Source organism: Rousettus aegyptiacus, unplaced genomic scaffold, assembly GCF_014176215.1.
Source record: "Rousettus aegyptiacus isolate mRouAeg1 unplaced genomic scaffold, mRouAeg1.p scaffold_m13_p_8, whole genome shotgun sequence".
NCBI classification, from domain to species: Eukaryota; Metazoa; Chordata; class Mammalia; order Chiroptera; family Pteropodidae; genus Rousettus; species Rousettus aegyptiacus.
Genome location: NW_023416311.1, coordinates 104,219,046 through 104,238,482, shown reverse-complemented (window position 1 = coordinate 104,238,482; position 19,437 = coordinate 104,219,046). Strand labels below are relative to the sequence as shown.

The 19,437-nt window shown below is 39.5% G+C and overlaps 1 protein-coding gene across 1 annotated transcript in view; it reads left to right on the top strand.

Moving 5' to 3' along the window:
* The window catches only part of FBXL7 (F-box and leucine rich repeat protein 7), a 329,189-nt gene that overhangs the window by 89,494 nt on the left and 220,258 nt on the right, over positions 1-19,437 (top strand). Inside the window, exon 2 of the mRNA XM_036225516.1 lies at positions 5,181-5,270. Coding sequence (XP_036081409.1) covers positions 5,181-5,270 — 90 coding nt within the window. The remainder of the gene's footprint in view (positions 1-5,180; positions 5,271-19,437) is intronic.

The following is a 19,437-nucleotide window of genomic DNA, read 5'->3' as shown; positions in this document are numbered from 1 at the left end:
ACTGTGATACATGGGTCCACATTAAACAGTCGCAAGGGCGGGCTGTGGCTGGCACCGCACATGATCAAATGCTTTAGAAGCTGTAGGTCAATTACTCCTCAGAGCAACTTCCACCAAACTGTGAAAGATGGGTACAATTTTCCCATTTTTAGTAGAGAAACTAGATAGTTGTTTGTCGTTTGTTTTTATCCCGATTTCGGGGATGAAGACAATGAAGCTTACAGCGTTTGAAAGAGTCTTTCTCCTGAGCCTATTGCTTAGAAGTGGTATATATGAAATGTAAACTCTTGTGGGTCTGACATGGTGATGGACAGTTTTATGTGTCCACTTGGCCAGGGGATATATAGTACCCAGTTACTGAATCAGACACTGTTTGAAGGTGAGAAAGGTAGGCAGTCCCTTCCTAACACAATAGCTTATCTTGCGAGAACATGCCTATACTGAAGATGTCTGGTTCTGACTACTGGAAGCCAAATGAATATACCTTGTTCTTTTCCTCTGAGATTCTCTTGTAACATTTACTCTATAACACCCCCATCCCCGCCCTGACCCCCACCTTCACCCTGCCATACACACACCATTTCCCTGCCCACTTGAACTCACTGGAGAGATGGTTATGCTCCCAGAAACAAGGCAGAAGAACAGAGCATGTTAATAGTGTCCAAAATATAAGCCCCATTATACTAAGATTTAGTGAGTATTTCCTAAGCGCACTATCCTAGCTGCTTTATCTGGATTATTTTATTTAATGCTGAAAACAGCGATATGAGGCAGGCATTGATTTTTCCCACCCCGTTTATAGCTGAGAAAAGTAAAGCACAGAGGGGTTTAATAATTTGGCCATCACCAGTAAGTGGCAGATTCAAATACAAACCCGGCCTCCTGCCTTAGATCCACCCTGCACTCACTGCAGTCCGCGTGAAAGCTGGGATTAACCGTGAAACCATATTTCACACAAGATTATATGTAGCCGGCCCTTACTATTTGTGGATTTTCTATTTGTGAATTTGCCTACTCGCTAAAAGGTATTTGTAACCCCAAAATTAATAGTCGTGGGGCTTTCATGGTTATTTGCAGACATGCGCAGAAATGGTAAAAAAAAAAAATGGGTCTTTCAATGTCCACATTCCACCTGAGGTTAAATAAGGCAACACTCTGCCTCCTTGTTTTGGCTTTTATCCTGTAAATAAGCATTCTTTTCCCGGTCTGTTTAGTGCCACATCTTTTGCATTTTTGTGACTTTTGGCGATTTTGCTGTTTAAAATGCCTGCAAGCTTCATGCAGCACAGCTGTCACCTTTCCTCAGAGCAGGAAGGCTGCTGTGTGCCTGGCGGGGAAAACACAGGTGTGAGGTAAATTTCGTTCTGGCATGAGTTACAGCGCCCTTGGCCTTGAGCTGAATGTTAATCAATCACCAATATTTATTGAATAAGGTGTCTTCAAACACAACTGCATGCAAAATGAGGTTATGTCTTGATGGGTTGATGAAATGTGACCTGGGGGTCGAAGAATCCTAATCCTGCCTTTCCCCTCGGAGCAATGAATCAGGATTGTTAGCTCTGCATTTGTGGTAACTCCATAGAACAGAATTATCGTGAAGCTCAAGAGTGGACCTTATTTACCTCTCTGTTATTTCGCTCTCTGTGATGACTTAATTCATTAAATACCCAGGCGTTTATAACGGTTGGATTTATCACAGGGCATATGTTCTCTGTGAGTGCACCGTTGCGCTTAAAATCACAAAAACTGGGGAGGAGGGATGAAGACACTTACATTTTTTATGTAAAAGCAGAGATATACAGCACACAGCAGATATTCAGTATATCTGTGGTGTTACGATTTCATTTGGTGATTACAGAAAAGAGTCTTAAACATTTTCCTTGGGGAGAGGGCAGTAATGAAAAATGATAGAAACACACAGTCGCAGGACAGCGGAGTCTGACGAAGCATCCAAGGCGTTTACCAGAGTACGCGGCACGACATACACGCACGACATACACGCACTCTGCGTTAGCCATCATTATAAATATGACGAATAATAATTACAAATGATAATGATGAATAATTAATAATTATAAATAATCATGAATAACATCGATAACGTTATTTGTTTCTTCATTCTTCTCCCTTTTCTTCATAGACCAGCATTTCCTAAACTGGAGTTTGTGGCCTTCTGCATACACGTTTTCAGACCAGCCTGAGAATTTCTTCGGAAATCTGTTTTATTTTATGCTTCCCTTTTCACGATAATCTTAAAAACAATGAATAATGGTACAGTGGTTCTCTTTTATAACGGCGTCCTGCCACAAGGGTTCGTCGCCCAAGCTGGAGCCCTGCGATGGGCCAATAAAAAATAACAGCAGACAAAAAACATGCATGTCACAGTCAGACTAAGTGAAGGTCAACCGATGTGGCACGTGTCGGGGGAAGACCTCGTCGAGTTCTCATGGAGGACTGTGGTCAGGCCGAGTCCTCACGCAGCCTAGGGTGGCGTGGGTGTGCCACAACCGAGAGGAGGCTGGCTGTAGTGGCCAGTACTGTATTTACATTGTGAAAGGCCATTTAACGTCAGCAACATAATGTCATCTGCCCCGTTAAATTAATGCTGTTAATTTGAATTTTATGGCTTTTATTGCTTTTGTGTTTAATTGGTCATTTTGTTTTGGTCTTGTTGGTGAATCATAGCTAAAGCATATGGAGTTTATTTCTAGTTTTCCATTTGTGCATCGCTAAGTAACAATATACTAAAAATAATTTAAGCCTGTGTATTCATGGTGCCCAGTAATGCGTTTTTCTGTTTTAAAAGGGGGTGTTTGCAGGTTTAAAGAGTACTATAATGGACTCGTAGAACCATAAACTATATGAGCTGCTGGAAATCACTTAGCCCACCCATCTCCCCTGCTAGATGTGGACACTGAGCCTCCTGGAGGACAAGTGAGTGTTCAGGGCCAGAAAGCAAGGCAGCAGGAGACTGAGGTCAGAGACCAGTTTGCCATGCTTCTTACTGGGTGCTCAGTCCAACATGTCAGGCCCCCTCCAGAGGTAAACCACGGCAGATAAATGGCAATGGCTGCTAGGCCACCAGGGGTGGCTAGACACAGACTAAGGGAGACTTACTGCTCAGGCCGGGCTCTCTCTGGTGGAGGAGGATATGTAATGAGCAACCATCAAAGGAAAACAGACTTGTTTCAGACTCATAAATCACGATGAACTCCCTGCCCAGGCAGTAGGAATTTGGATTGTTCCATTATTCCCAACATTAGCAAACAAATCCCCGAAGCTCTTTAAATCGAAGCCCATTCATGCTTTTTGACTTTGTTTCTGGACTGTAAGCTCGCGTCACCTAACTGGGGTTGTACCACTGCATAGGGAAGACTGTTGGAAAACAGTGTTTCTCAACCGCATGTGGAAGTTTGGATCAGAACTTGTTGAACAAAAAGAGTTCATTTGTGATGTAATTGATCTGTCATCAAATTAGTTTTCTACTGCTACATAACACATTGCCACAAGCCCAGCAGCAGATTAACACAAGGTACATTTTTTATCACATTTTCTTTGGGTCACAATTCTAGGCTGGTCTTTTGTTCAGGGTCTCACAAAGCTGTAATCAAGACATTGCCCGGGGTCTCACTTGGTGCCCAAGTCCTCTTCTGTGCTCGTGTGTGTGTTGGCAGAATTCATGGCATTGAAGCTGTGGAACTCACGGTGGCTTGCTTCTTTGAGACCGGCAGGAAGTCTCTACTCTAGACTCTTGCGAAGCGCTTACCTATTTTGGTCAGGCCTACCCAGGATAAGCTTTCTTTTGATGAAAGTCACCTCATCAGGGAATTTAATTACATCTGCAAAATCCTCTCACCATCGCCATATTCTGTGTCTTCATGGTGAGTTGCCAGTTCTGCCCACACTCAAGGAGTCAGATTCCAAGGGCCCTGGCTTAGCCTATTTGGGCTGCTACAATAAAATACCATAGACGAGGTGGTTTATAGCAACAGGAGTTTAATTCTCACATTTCTGGAGGCTGAAAAGTTTGAGATCAAGGTGTCGGTGAGAGCCCGCTTCCTGGTCCATCAACAGCCACCATTTCCCTGTTTCCTCACATAGTTGGGAGGGGCACGGAATCCCTTCTCTAAGGGACCCATTCATGTCCCATTCATGAGGGCTCTACGCTCATGACTTAATCACCTCTGAAAGCTAATCATTTCCTGATCCTACCCCATGGGTGTATTAAATTTGGGGGGACACAAACATCCAGTCTGTAGCAGGTACCATGGGTGTCATCCTAGAATCCTGCCCACCCCAGTTGTTGGCACTTCCCTCACTATGCAGTCAGTGTGTTTTGTATTCATAAATTTTCATGTGATGTTTAGAGAATGTTTAGCGCTATTGTTGTGTACGTTCATATTAAAAGTTAGAAGAGTAGAAACTGAGCTGTCAGCCGAGATAAGATTATTCCGCACTATTGATATTTTGGGCTGGATAATTCGTTCTTGTGGGGGAGCAGGCTTGTGCATCATAAGATGTTTGAGCAGCATCCCTGGCCTCTATCCACTAGATGCCAGTAGCATGCTCTCTCCAGTTGTGACAACTAAAAATGACACTAAACATTGCCAAATATATTTTTGAGTGAAGAAACACCCCCAGTTGAGAACTACTGCATTAGAAAAGTGATTTCGTTTTTTTTTTTAATTATTTTTTAAAGAAGAACCTATTAAAACAAGAAATTTGTTTTTTAAGATGACACAGCTCTCTGGAGCCAGCAGGCTCTTCTTGCTCCTTGGATAACGTGTCATTCTTAGGTTGGCATTTGTCCTTTACTGAAAATGTATAGTTTATATTTGCAAATAAAAAAAATTAATACTCCAGATGTGTTTCGCAGATGTACTTATTCACGTGTATGCCAAAATTAGATTACGTTATCATATTTGACTGTGTTTTATAATCTTGTCCGAGTTTATAGTCAAGCAATATTATAATAAGACTTTAGTTCTGCTACGACATGGATCAGGTATTTTCCAAAAGATATTTAATGCATAAGGCAAGAAACCTAATAAACTTTATTCTTGGTATTATGGCTCCTTCCCTGGAAACGAGCTACGTGGCTTGGTAAGGGATGGAGTGAAAGGCATGGTCTAGTTCTGACATTACAAAACTGTAAAACTGTTCATTCCTGTTTTCTCTAGGCAAAGGCAGCTCAAGCATCTCATCCGACGTGAGTTCAAGTACAGATCACACGCCGACCCAAGCCCAGAAGAATGTGGCTACCAGCGAAGGTAGGCATCTGGTGTTCATTATCTCTTGCCCTCTCTTCACAGTGCTGGCTATTTTTGGAAGACAAATAAAATGTGTGAGTCTGAGTTCTGTTCTACCGAGTGGGAGCATACGAGAGTCTTGAAAATGAGAAGACAAAGGTTTTCCCAAGTTTCTTTGTTGTTGCGCTGCTGTCACTGTCTGGTGACATTGTTTCAGTGGGATTTAAGTGTCTCAGTTCTAAGGCAAAGATTGACATTTTGTGAAAATATGATAAGCTGACTTTGGGGGAGCCTTTAGGATGTTACATGTCTTGTTTTTCGGTTTGGAAAATGTTATGTTTATAAAATCCTTGTGCTGAAGTTGAAAGTTGTGCAAGAACTTTCAAAATAGGCACACTGGAATTCGGGATAGTGACATTGGGAAGGGTATAGTCATGTGATCTGTCGATCTTGAGTTCATCAGCAGTATTTGTGACTAGGAAAAGAGATTCATTCGATTATTTAAAGATTTATTACAAAGTCCTGCCTATCAGGACAAAGATTGGTTTCATTAATATTCTTGATGAAGAATCTGATTATATATGGTAATACACATTGGAATTCAACTGCTTCCCAATAGTTGAGATGCTTTTGAGTTATCGATTACTTGTTTGAGTGTGGAAATAATTGTTTCTGTGGTATTTATTTGGTGGTAAGATGACCCAATTATGGAATCATCTCCTTTTATTTTAATGTCAAGCACAATGAAATGACTTTCTTTCTGAAGAAGAGTTCTTTCTAAACTAACTGTTGAATTGAGGTCCTGGGTAAGACACCAATGCCATTTATAAGGAAAGATTCTGGGAGGTGTTGGCTGATCTCCATGGCATTGTAGAGAGACTGCTTTTCTCACGTGTGCAGGGCATCGTGGAAGCACATTTCCAGTTTTTGTTTCGGAGGCTGTATTTCTGCTGCTGACAACATCGGGACACTTTCTCATGGCCTGATGTTGGTCACCTCAGCTGTGCGATTGCTCTCGATCTGTATTAACGGTTTATGCATTAATGGTGATGGTTTCCTCTATTGCGTATGGCTTCTCTTAGGCTGTTCCTTGACTTGGTATGTTTCAAGTAGCACAGAATTATCTTCTCTGGGTTAGTTATCCCCCGACTGATGTATAAATAGCTCTTGTAACTGGATTATCGTCCCTTGCATTTAATGCTTTAAAGCATCGTTTTACCAACACTGTCAAGCAAACAGGTTCGGGTGTTCTCAGTACAGTGAAGCACCAGGTAGCGACCTGGTTTTAATTTTGTGCTGGTTAACTCGAATACGGGCATTAGATCATTCTTGAAATTCAGTTAAGGTAATGTGCAAATCAGGTAAGTTGATTCTACGCATTCGCTTTTGCGGCTTCCACGCATAGAAGCCAGAGTGGAAATCACTTCAATTTAATTTAGTTGGGACTCGCTCTAGCCAGAAATCTATGTTTTGTAAGATTATCATTTCTCTCCACCATTATTTATAGTCACTCTTATCACGCTCATTTGTCTAATTTGAGTATCTGTGAAAATAGAGAGTTAAATATGTCAAATAATCCCTCTTCATTTCTCTATCCAGATTTCAATTCTCTTACTATTTTTTTTCTCCTTTTTGAAAATAGAAAATACAAAAATGTATGAGCTGTGTTGCAGGGGAGGGGGAGGGACCGTGAGACTTTATGCATTTAAAATGTCTGCTTTCTGTGCTTTGAAGAAAAAACAAACTCTATAGGGATTTAAAGTTTTCATTTTATTTTGCCTTTTCTTAAGCAAGATTCTTTTGGTGCAGGCCCAGCCAATGTTTTGTATATTTTTGTCACAATTCATTTTCTATCATTCTGAGGATAAAATCAGGAAAGAAAAATGGGAAAATGTGATATTCATATGCAACAGAATTTTTAGTAACTGGGCTAAGTTAGAATGAATTTTTTTTCAACTCTTAAGTGGAAGAACCCTATCTCTATGAAAGATGATGTTCAGGTTTTCTGCATATCCGAAAACTTATAAAGGAAAGTATTGTTTTGTTATTTGTTTATATGAATCCATTTTCCTACTGTTTTTTAAATAATGAAAACTGAAATTATTTTAAAAAATCAGGTGTGGGTATTAGTTACCTTAAAATGTATTTCAGGGATGTTTGCTACATAATTGATCTCATATTATCAGCCTTGGTTTTTCAAATTGGAAGCATGATAGCCAATACGAAGTTTCTGGAAGCACAGATGACAGAGTCCCCGGTCCACTTTTTAGGATGAGTATTTAGGCTGTCTCATCCTCTGAATTCCAGGGTGATTTTACCAGATGGCAATGTGCATTTTCTCCTGCAGGAAAACACGTGTCTGCAGCACCCTGGCAGAGAAACAGAAGGTATACTTGGATTTCTCATACATGCTATAGAGGAGCCAACCTAAAAATGCTTCTCCGATTCTCTTCCTACTGTTTACTAGAACTCTGTTTAACCTTTGATGTTAAGAAAATATTAGGGGAGTGGTCTACTTCCGGAAGTTCTTTGATTACGGTTATTTTCTTCAGTTCCTTGGTCCTCTTACGATTTTTCAGTCTGAATGCAATCGATATCGTCTTCAGGAAGCACCTGACTGATAAATGATTTCTCAAAATGATATCTATGGTGAAGGATACTACTTAATTTTCCTGCAGCCTCTGAAAACCATGGCCGTACCTGTAACAGCTGGGTTGGCGGCGTTGTGTGGCGGTGTTGGACTTCTCCCCGATGGGCTGGACAAGGAACGTTGCTGTTGTTTTTGGGATATGTGTATGTGCGTGTCCGTGTGTGCATTTGTGTCCAACCCGCACAAGATAGCTGATGGCATAGGCATTGTCCCTTTCTAGGTAACCACTGCACACAGTGTGTGGCTGGCAGCTAAGCCAAGGGCGTGAGAGTTGAGGGAAGGGAGGGGGCTCACATTATATGCGCTTAACCTGGGGCTGCTGGTGGGAATGGATATTACCTGCAAACAGAAATGAAAGGTCTTAGTAGGGAGGTGATAGTGTTCGAAAATCGGGTTGTGGTGATGGTTTCTCAACTCAGTCGGTTTACTTTAAAAAAGCACTGAATTACATACAGGAAAAAGGGTCTTAGGGGAGCTGCTACTTCCGCAGGACCTTCAGGCTTGTATTTAAATTACCAGAAACTGTTCTTTGCAAATACTGCCTTCTAGCTGAGAAGACCTGTTAAGAGGGTGAGTCTTGGCCAATGCTAAGTGTGAGGCTGCTGGCCGGAAGCTTCTCTGAGACACTCTGACTTTGGAGCCAGAACTGGCCTGAAAGCCATCTTAATGAGTCTCTGGACTGGTGTGTGTAGCCCCGAGCATGGTCCCTGGTCAGAGCTGACTCATCGTAATACATATTATCCCATGAAACTCTGAAGACATGAGAGGTCATGCACCCATGGGTTTTCTAAACCATTTTTGTCAACTGTGTCTGGATAGTAACTAACCTCAACTCACATTTTAATTATTCTAGCACACAACTTTAATGGTTGAAGCCTCCCATTCATTCCCTCTAGCAAGTCTGTTTCTTTGCTAAGGACTTGTGACCCTGCTGTTTATCTAATGTTCCAGCTAACCCACTGGGCCCCTAAGGCTGTCCCGTAGGTATGATGGGTACAAATGGTGATACAATTGGGTTTTAGTCCAGGAGAGAATGGCATTTTGACTTCTTAGTAGTGTTCTGGTACAAAATTTCATGCAAAAGTTGCATGCATCTTAATTTTGTGCTTCTAAAGCCACACACCCCTTTTAAGGAATTCAAAGCTTACAGTACTTTCTCTTTGATAAGTGGTGTAGACTTTCTTTAAAGCCCATTATATTTTCTTGTGACAGTTTAAGTTCCTGATTTCCTGACACTGTAGGGGGCTTGAGTTCAAGTGTAGAAAGTTGGAAACTTTCCATTTTTCTGAACAAAATCTGCATTCCAACATCATAAGCCACGGCATAATTTTTTCCAGTTGTGTTACCATTCTTTCTTTTCTACTTTTTTCAGTCTTTTTCATCACATGGTGTTCTCTGTTGTGCTGGAAAGAATGGGCTTTGACCTTGAGCTGTGAAAGTCACGTCCATTTCATGGTTGGAATAGAGTATAATGCAGCCAGCCGTGAGCAGGAGCAGGAGCAGTTGGGTTGGATTAGATCATGAAGACACTCCCTAGAATTAGTAAGCTGAGCTCGGGCTTCTTCCACAGGATGGCAGGCATGTGGATATGGCCTTAAAGATGGCACTTCAATAACTCAGTCTCCTCTCCACCTGGGAGAGGGTGAAGCATTTAGTTTAAAGGCCAAATGGAATTTGCTCATGAAGAGTCAGGTTCATCTAGCATATGCAAGTTCAGATATAAAACTCACTGACAAGACAGTTTATAGGCATGATAGCTGTTTGTAAATATTGGTTATCAAGGCAGACAACCATAGAATCATAGGGTTTTTCGAGCTACAAAAAGATCTTGGCAATTTTCCGATGTAATATACTCATTTTACAAGGAAATACCAGTGGCACAAAGAAAGAAAGAGATTTGCTCAAGATTATAAACTTAAAAAATTGTCAAGTGGGAATTTGACACAGTCTTATTTTGGGGAAAGAGTCAAATTAGGAAAAGCATAACCCTTGAAAAAACTATTTGCTTCTGAACGTGAAGCTGTTTAATTCTCTTTTGTCTACCTGATTTCTAGCTATTTCGAGCCGTTTGCAGAGCCGCGTGAGGCTATTAAAAAGAATTTGAGAAAGATTGTTGAGTCCAAATAGACCTGTAGTTCTAATGGGAGGAGAGGATCTGCTCCAAATGGTCAGAGGATCTTAACCTACTTGAGTAGATTAGCTTCTTCCCTGCAGATGGAAACACTACTTTTAAGTCAGCTCCTGATTTGAAAATAGCCTTTCAATAGAGTCGCTTCATAATGCTTTGTGAAATTGCCTGTTAAATTAGCTCCCCGAAAGAAGTACATTTTAAAATGTTTCATTTGAGCCATGTGAAATGAGTTGATTTATGGGGGAAAAAAAAATGTGGTAATAGCCTTTCCATGGAACCTAAAATCGCCATTTCATTTCTACAGTCACGGGTTCCCTGTTTTCAGTGCCCAAATTAGACCAACGTGAAACAGAGTTATTTTGAAATGCTCAAGCATCTGGCTTTGTTTTTATTTTCTTTGTCTTCTTTATCTTCTTTCTGTTTCTTAAGTGTACGCCTCCAACTTAGTTCGCATGAGTCACTCAGGAAGAAAAAGATGATGCATTTTTACTCAAGGTGAATTTCACTTCCCAAAGAGTTTTTGACTATCCAACCAATTTAACAGACTTTTTTAGGGAATGCTTAGTATTTCAGGCTCTTACGAGTTCTTTCGTGAGCATTATTGCATTCAACTTTGTTTTTTTCATCACATTTCTCTGGAGAAGTAGATATGGGAGTTTCCATTTTACAGATGAAAACAGGGACACTCTGAGAAAATCAGTGTGGCCCAGTCATATAAAATTAGTAAGTGGCAATGATAGGTTAGGAGCCTTGACTTCTGACTAAGATTAATTCTTAATGCTTGCCTTGTAATTGTCATGCAGATCTACTTAGAACTTCATACTAATCATTTTTTAAAGTTTATATTAAAGTATATTTTGCAAGTAGTTATGACCTTTTCAAATGCCAACACATAATTGTGTCTAGATTGCCGATATACAAGGAAACACTTTTGTGGTCCACGTATAGTCTAGAAATTGACTTTAAATCCATAGTTGTAGAAAGCAAAAGTCAATATTTTAAGCCGCTGTTATACTAAACTGTTAAAGGGCTAGTGTTCTGGTTACCATAACTGTGCCCTTTACATAATGTGCCAAACAGACTTAGGGTTCGAAATTGGTATTTTAGTTAATTATGATGTGAGGTCTGTAATGTATGTAATATAAGACTACTGAATGGTTGCATTGCATGTTTTCCTCTTAAAACTCAGCCATGGGATTATTCTTTAATTGGAAATGTACACAAATGGAAGATATCAATGTATGCCTGGGGAGACTGGGAATATACCTGGATGCGGTCTATTACAGTCGAACAAAACGCCATCTATGGTACAAGAACCAAGAGAGCGTAAATATAACACAGCAAGGGGAATACAAAGCAAGGAACTGGAAAAACAAAATGAACGCAGAGAAACCTCTTTTAACATAGTTATAAAATGACATCTACTCAAATGGCACAGTTGGGTGGGGGACTTTACGGGGCGGGAGAGATGTTGAAATCGGGAATGTGCTGTTAAGAGCTTTTCTTCTGTGCATGAGGAAGGTGATGACTGATTATTAGAAAGATTTGTTTTGCTTTTAAAAATTAAAATTTAAACTTAACTATCTCTGAACAGTTCAGGATCGTTTAGGAAAGCCTGGCAAAGCTTTAGCTGTTGAAGCTTAATGCGTTTTGGTAATTAAATTAGCAACTCACTATTTTGCAACCAAGTTTCTCTTGTTTAAACCACTGTCTAAGTGTAAGTTAGGTGACTTTTGAAAAAAAAACTGCACCAGTTACCTCTGGCAATTGGAGCATATTATAGATTCAGTGTGCCCAATTTAATAAAGAAGTCAAATTTGCATCTGATGATTGTTTAAGCAGTGAAAAGCTCATCAGTTTGGTATCTGCAAAATTGTTATGTATGCTTAGAAATGTACAGCGAAATCCTGACTGCCATCTCAGACTCGAGAACCAAGTTTAATTTCTTGAGGGAGTTATCTTCCAAAATGGATCATGCACAATGGCAAAAATGTCATTTAATAATCTCAAAAGGAAATTAGGTTTCTGTGTGTGTGTGTGTGTGTGTGTGTGTGTGTGTGTGTTTAAGGACATCTTAAAGTAACACTTGGGACATTCAGAGTCTCTCAGTGTCTTTAAATAGAGTTGGGAGAGAGAAAACTCTAGATTTTAGTCTAATTCCATGGTCAAAATTATTTTGTTTATTTCTTTAACTTACATTTTGCCATTTGCAAAAAAAAAAAGCACTCATGAGTAATATATTCCAGCTATACACATTTTGGTTCATCTAAATACAACTAACTGTGTTTGTAATGAAGCCTTAGATTGTTTCTAAGGTATATTATTGGTAATTTCAGTAACTTAATTCAATGGGAATTTATTAAAGGATGTAATCTAGGTTCAAATGCATTTTTTAGGCACTTATGAAGGTACAAAATGTATGTCATGCACAAACTGGCAGCACAGAGAATGAGCCCTACCCTCAGGCGTGTTTCATTTTCCTTGAAGAATTTTCAAAACTAATTTTAGGCTTACTTTAACAAATTTAGGTGGAATATCCCGCCTGCAGCCTCCGAGTCTTCATTATCCCCTGTTATCTTAGATAAGCATCCTTCACCATATTTGCTGTTAGCTGTTTTGATTCCCTAAGAAATTTGATTTTATGGCAGTTGCCGAGGGAAATAACCACTTATGAAATAGTTCAATAGTAATTCTAGGTGGCATAGGATTGTGTCCCAACAAGCGATCTGAAGATGTGCTATTGTTGGAGAGAAAGAGAGAAATAACCACTTATGAAATAGTTAAATAGTAATTCTAGGTGGCATAGGATTGTGTCCCAACAAGCGATCTGAAGATGTGCTATTGTTGGAGAGAAAGAGAGAAATAACCACTTATGAAATAGTTAAATAGTAATTCTAGGTGGCATAGGATTGTGTCCCAACAAGCGATCTGAAGATGTGCTATTGTTGGAGAGAAAGAGAGAAATAACCACTTATGAAATAGTTAAATAGTAATTCTAGGTGGCATAGGATTGTGTCCCAACAAGCGATCTGAAGATGTGCTATTGTTGGAGAGAAAGAGAGAGAAGAATGGGCTGGTGGGGTTGGGATAGGCATCGTGGCGGCCTGGGACTCGGCCTTTTGCTGCGTGGGTGGAAGGTGGAGGGCAGAGAGGAAGATACAGCATGGTGTATAAAGTTGTGGACAAGTTGGAAAAATCCATCTGGGTTCCTCATCTGAGAGACCCCCTCACTGGCAACATTGAATGGGTTCACAAGTGCTTTACATATCTAGTTTTCACTAAAACATATAGTTACAAAGTGGCTGCACATTCTTGCACTAGGTTTTAGATGAATCACAAATAATTGGAGACTTCAGTGACAAACAAGCTATGACACTCCGCACTACCAACTTTCTCTGGGTTCTTTGGAAGGATTTACATGAATGGACTGACTTCTGAACTCATCTAAGGTAAAAAGGAATTAAGGAGGAGACTGGGTACCAGAATTTTTGGAGAAATATTCTGCAATTAGAAATACTTGACCTTTACTTCGGGGACACAGTCTGACCTTAAAATCGGGTTAACATGTCTGTTTACTTCCTCTTCAAGTCGGAAATAACCTGAGGATAAACCGACTTCCTCAGGAAGTCTTCACTTCCCAAGACTGTTAGGCTGATTAACAGATAACGAGAGAAGAGCACGGTGGTTGTAAAGGGTGTTCCTCTACATCCTATGTACTTACAAAATATAGAAAATCCACATTACAAAGGGAATAACGTACAAGTAATTTAGACGTTATTTGTAATCGTTAAGAGAGCACGGAGGAACGGTTATGAGGAGTGCAGTTTGTGGGAAGCGCATAGTAACACAGCTAATAATTATAAATGTAACTAGGAAGCTCGCCAGTGTTTGTCATTGCTGCCACAAGGTGAGGTGGCCACCTGGTACCCCGAAGGATACTTGTTCTTCCAGATATCTGCGTGTGTTTGAGCGCATGAATTTTCAGATGTGGGCTTTAGGAAACCAGATTTCTCTGCTCAGTAGAGAGATTCTGAGCTGCCAAAGAAAGAGGCACAGAGGGTGTCCAGGAGAGTGAAGGAGGAGGTGGGTGGGAGGAAGGGAGGGTGGAGCTGGGGAGAAGCGGGGGAGGAGCTCCAGCATTATGGGGCTAGGGCTCCCAAGGTGACAGCATCCTGCGTCTCTGAAAATCTTCAGTCATTCTTTACTAAACTCACACAGTGTGCGATGAGAGTGGATTTCCTGTGGAAATCAGCGAAGGGCTGGATCTTGAGACTTAACTCTCCTTATTTTGTAGTCACCCGACTTACAAAGGTGTAACTAAAGTCAACTTCTGAAGAATCCATCCATTAACATTCCCTAGTGATGCATGACAGGGCAAATCCCCCCAGGAAGGGACTCTAGCTCTGTGCTGGGAGAGAGGGCGGGTCTTTGCTGAGCATCAGACAGTTCAAGCACCTGTCAAAGTTAGCACCAAAAGGAAAGTTTGTTAGAGAAGAGGAAAACTAAAGACAAAAAGCCAAGACAGGGAAAAAAAGTCCTGAGTGTTGGGAATCAGTTTATATAACATTCTTAATTTCTGTGAGTTGAAGTTTAAAGACATTGCTTACCCCTTTTCCTTTCATGATATGGGCGTACAGTGAGGAAGGATAAGAGTATATAGTGTGAAAGGCCTGCCTGGCAATTCCCAGCCTTGGATCCATAGGTTCCCCCTGGTTTTAGCCATAGCAGATGAATGATTTTATTCCATGTAGGGCACCACCTAAAGACTGTTTTCCTGTTTTCTCTTCATAGCACAGAGAAATGGTTTGTTAGCAATCCCAGCAGAAATCTTCCTTTGTTCTGCAGGTTTCCTCGTGATCTGATCAGCGTATTGCAATCTCTGAATATAGCTCGATCTAACATGTAGTTCTCTTGCCTCCTCCCTACATAATTACTACTATAATTAGCACAACTTTAGGCATTATATTATGCTTATATTCTATTGTGTATAATAATCTTTTATATAATTTACATTAACTTATGTAATTTATACTAACTTTTCTCCTTTGAGTCTAATTACAAACACATCATTTCAATTATTAACAATTATGATTCCCTTTTGATGCTGGGCTTTTCACAGCTTCTTTTATGGGAAGTCTTTCAGGATCCTCTTTGTCCCTCTGCATTGTCCTTCGAATTGTAAAATAATCCTTGTTTTCTGGCCACAAATAATGTTCCATATCTACTTTATTTTTTCTACCTAAGACAGAATCAGCCATGGCCAAAGAGTCTTTGAGACCAAAGGGTCCTTTTGGTGGAGAAATATAATTAAGACATAAAATCTTGGAATAGAGCAAAGGATTCCTGCTGTTGTGGGCTCATTTTTAGTAAAGTTAAAAATGGAGAAAAATCTGTTTTTTAAGGGACCAGCAAACATTGATTTTTATCAATTTATAATATTGTTATATTATTAATTCTTATAATATTGTACATTATAAAGTAAAAACTTTACTTATATTACTATGGTATGAAGTTTCATTTGCCAATGGGACTTTCTACTACTCAACAGTGAAAGAAATAGCTAACGTTGGGCCTTCCCCATCAGATCTCCAAATATGCTGACGTGCATGAGCTATCGCACTGACGGGCAGTGGGCTACAGTTCCCTCAGGATATCTGCCACATAAGAGTTTTGTCTGCGTTTTCGACTGATACCTTCACAGTGTCGTTCTTGCAATTGTTCGAACTTCATTAGGGAATGAACCATGTTCCATCTAGCTTTGTATACCCAGTGGCCTACATGGTATTTGACATACAGTAAAGATTTGGTAAATGTTTATTGAATGAATGGATGAATGAATGAATGAGTGAGTGAGAGATTTTAAGAATGAATAGCCCTCTTGCTTAAATTTTTCAACCGTAGTCATAAAGACTGTGACCTCGAAAGTTATGCAAAACCAAGCTAATAAATTTAAAAAATGTAATGCTACCAGGAAAGTATGGCTGAACTGGCAAGTTAATATACGTGTTCAGGTTTTTTTGGGTTCACTGATTTGTTATGAAGAAAGTGTTAGAAAAAGCATTCCCAAAGTAGAAAATATTATCTTTTTTTTAAAAGAATTATACTAAGGCCAACCTTGACCTCAGATTATCTTTTTCAAGCTATGTTCTATTTTCTAGGAAATGAGAAACTAAAGTTTATATGTTTTCTTTAGCTATATAGGAACTGGTCAGGACAGAGAGAAAAACGAGAAACTGAAATTTATATATTTTGTTTAGCTAGATTGGAATGGGTCAGGAAAGAGATTGGGAAATGAATTGATTCAATCTCAGAGATCCACAAGGAGGTAGATTCTGGTTAAGTGATGCATTGGGAAGATGAAATTGGAGGCTGAACTCGTCATTTAATCTGAAGGAGAGAGAAAAAAAAACTGCCAAACAAAAATTTTGTGTTTTTTTAAAACTTCCATTTATGTGTGACAAAAGTTACTTTGTCTTAATTTTCTTCTCTGTAAACTAGAATAATAATATTATCTACTTCACATGTTGGTTATGAGGATTAAATTTAAAAATTATATACACTGGGAGTTCCTTACATATTAGCTGGTTTAGTTTCATCCGCTTAATCACAACTGCTTTATGTAAGTTACATATCCTGCCTTGTTCTGGGACAGAAAGACTTTGTATGGAAAAGTTGTCCCTAAATTAATTTAACATAGGTCTCATGGAAATCTCAAGTAGATTTTAATTTTAAAAGTAGACCAAATTCTAATTTCTTTCCCTTGGAAGAATACATCTAACATCTATAAGGACTTACTGTATGTGGACATGAAATTCAATTTAATTTCATATATATGACATTGTATATGTTGAGTTACTTTGATATGTTGAACTCATTTGTTGAATGAATACATGTATATCTAAGGATATCCAGGAACATTCTGGAAATGAGTAATGAGTGAAACTTTCTTGGTGTCATGAAAATATATTATACATTTACCAATATGTAAGAAATATGGTATAGTAGAACTCAGTGTAATGAATTGGACAGAGATCTCAAGGTAGACTTACTTACGTAGGGGATTTCAGAGTATAATAAAGATGGCATTGTAAATGGATCAGAGAGATTAGTCTTGTCAATACATCCTAATGCTAACGAGAAAATCAGCTTCTCATTTTAAAAGGGAACATGAAGGATCTGATGCCAAAATAAATTCATGATGGATGAAAGATTTAAGTGTTCAAGTAACATATAGATGATTTTTTAATACATTCTTGAGTTAGAAGAACCTTTCAAAGCACGAAAGCAGAAGTTGCCACAAAGCCGAAGACTGACAGCACCTGCATGTCCATGCTCTCGGGGGCGGAAGATCTTTCTGTTGTCAGAAATGTTTGTCTTTCCTTTAAGCAAAGTTCAACATGGGTTTCTCTTCTCTTCTCTTCTCTTCTCTTCTCTTCTCTTCTCTTCTCTTCTCTTCTCTTCTCTTCTCTTCTCTTCTCTTCTCTTCTTTTTTTTTTTTAAAGATGCTGCAACATCCGAACAGATAAATATGGACTTATATTTTGTGCGTGTCTTTTTTTAGCATGTAATATATTTTTCCTTTGTGTCTCTCTTGGTGTCCTGGGTTTTCTGATGGGAAGGAACATCTACATGTACATGTGCTGGGTTTTTCAGACTGAGCTGTAGGTCAGACTCATGCTATTCGCTCATTTAATATGTGACTGCTGAGGTTCCCAGATATAGTGATTTTTTAATGGTCTCTTAAAGTCCCTGATATGACCGCTCTTTCATGAAATCTTGCCAGTGTTTATTTGTCATGTCTTTTAAACTTTTCATCTTTAAAAGTAAGTGTTCTCTGGTTGCTTTTAGCATGGAAGACTTCTCGTTGATGGTGACAGGGGCTAATTTGTGGTTGGCACCTATTAGAAAAATAGATTAAAACAGAGAATGATTTAAAAATTAATATGTAGGCTGTTAATGTTTTCTTTCAACTCAGAACATATTCATTCACTGTCCGGTCTTTTGAAGTTAGGTTAAACTCTTCTCTTTGAATATGCAACTACTGATTGGAATTCTGCAGAGTTTTTTCTTGCATAGAACGTACAGAAGGGTATCCTTTATGATTTTCAATTTTGATATTTTTAGACTTGGTAAGATGAAGTATACTTTTATTTTCTCAAAAATAACAGATCCAATATTTAAAGTATTGGAATACAGTATCAAAATGATATGTTACATACTTAATTAGAAATCCATATATTCGAAATTAGAAATAATACATTTTCATGATGATAAAAGGAGGAAGAAGCCCAAATGGCTCATTTCGCAAGCATCAAGTGCATGAGTGACGCAGCCTTAGATCTGGGCTGGGAGAAAAGAGATGAGCGATGGGCCGCTCAGCTCCTCCAGTGCTGTGATTCTCATAAAGAACGTCCGGTAAATCCAGACATTCTTCGCTGATAGTTTTACCTCTCAGAAGTCAGAAAAAAGTAACAATGGGAATGGTTATAAAATAAAAAACACTTTTAAAAAATTAAATTCTGATCGTACAATTGAGATGATTCCCAATGAACAGAGACTGGAGCCAGTGTGAAGGGGCCGCTTACGAATGCAGAGTTTACAGCCATGCGCAAGGGACACGGACAGGCGCAGAGTCCAGGGAAAAGCAATAGCAACTTCTGAGGAGCAGTAACAGTAGGAGAACATGACAGATGAGCTGAGACAGACAAGAGTGCAAAAGCAGGAAACTGCACAAAGCATGTTGTTTGACGTTTTGTAAGAAGGTAAAGTGGAAAGTGTGTTAACGAAAGCCTCAGGTAGTGACAGAAGATAGTGTCGTTTACCAGGTGACAGAGAGAACGCAGAGTGGCAGTGGCGTTCAGTTCTTTCAGTAGCGGGGAGCATGTCTTTGTAAATACCGAAAGGGATAAATGACACCAGCAGCTACACATTCTGTGTGCTTATTGTGAGCCAGTCGTGGTTCCAAGCGTGTTGCTTATATCATCTCATTACATATATTTAACTCATTGGGACCGACAGGGCAGGTGCCGGTATGATGACCACTCTAGAAGCGAGAGGACTGGGGCAGAGCACGCACGCAATTCAGTCATGATGATGACGCAGCTAGTAAGTGCCTTGAATTATGGCATTTTTTTTCTGGACTCCATTCTCCACAGTAGGGCTCTATGATTTAAAGTTACAGCCAACTGAAAATGATGACATAGTTTGAAAGGAGGAATCTTCCAAATGAGTCCAAGTCAACGAGGCCTGAACCAATCGCAACACAACAGATTAAGAAAAACTAGATATCAACCAGTGATCTAATTTTGAAAAATATGGGAAACGTAAACTCCTAAAACTATAGCCCATTAGGTTGGTTTCGTTCATTCAGCTCACCCCGTTCACCATCTACTCTACGTCAGACACTG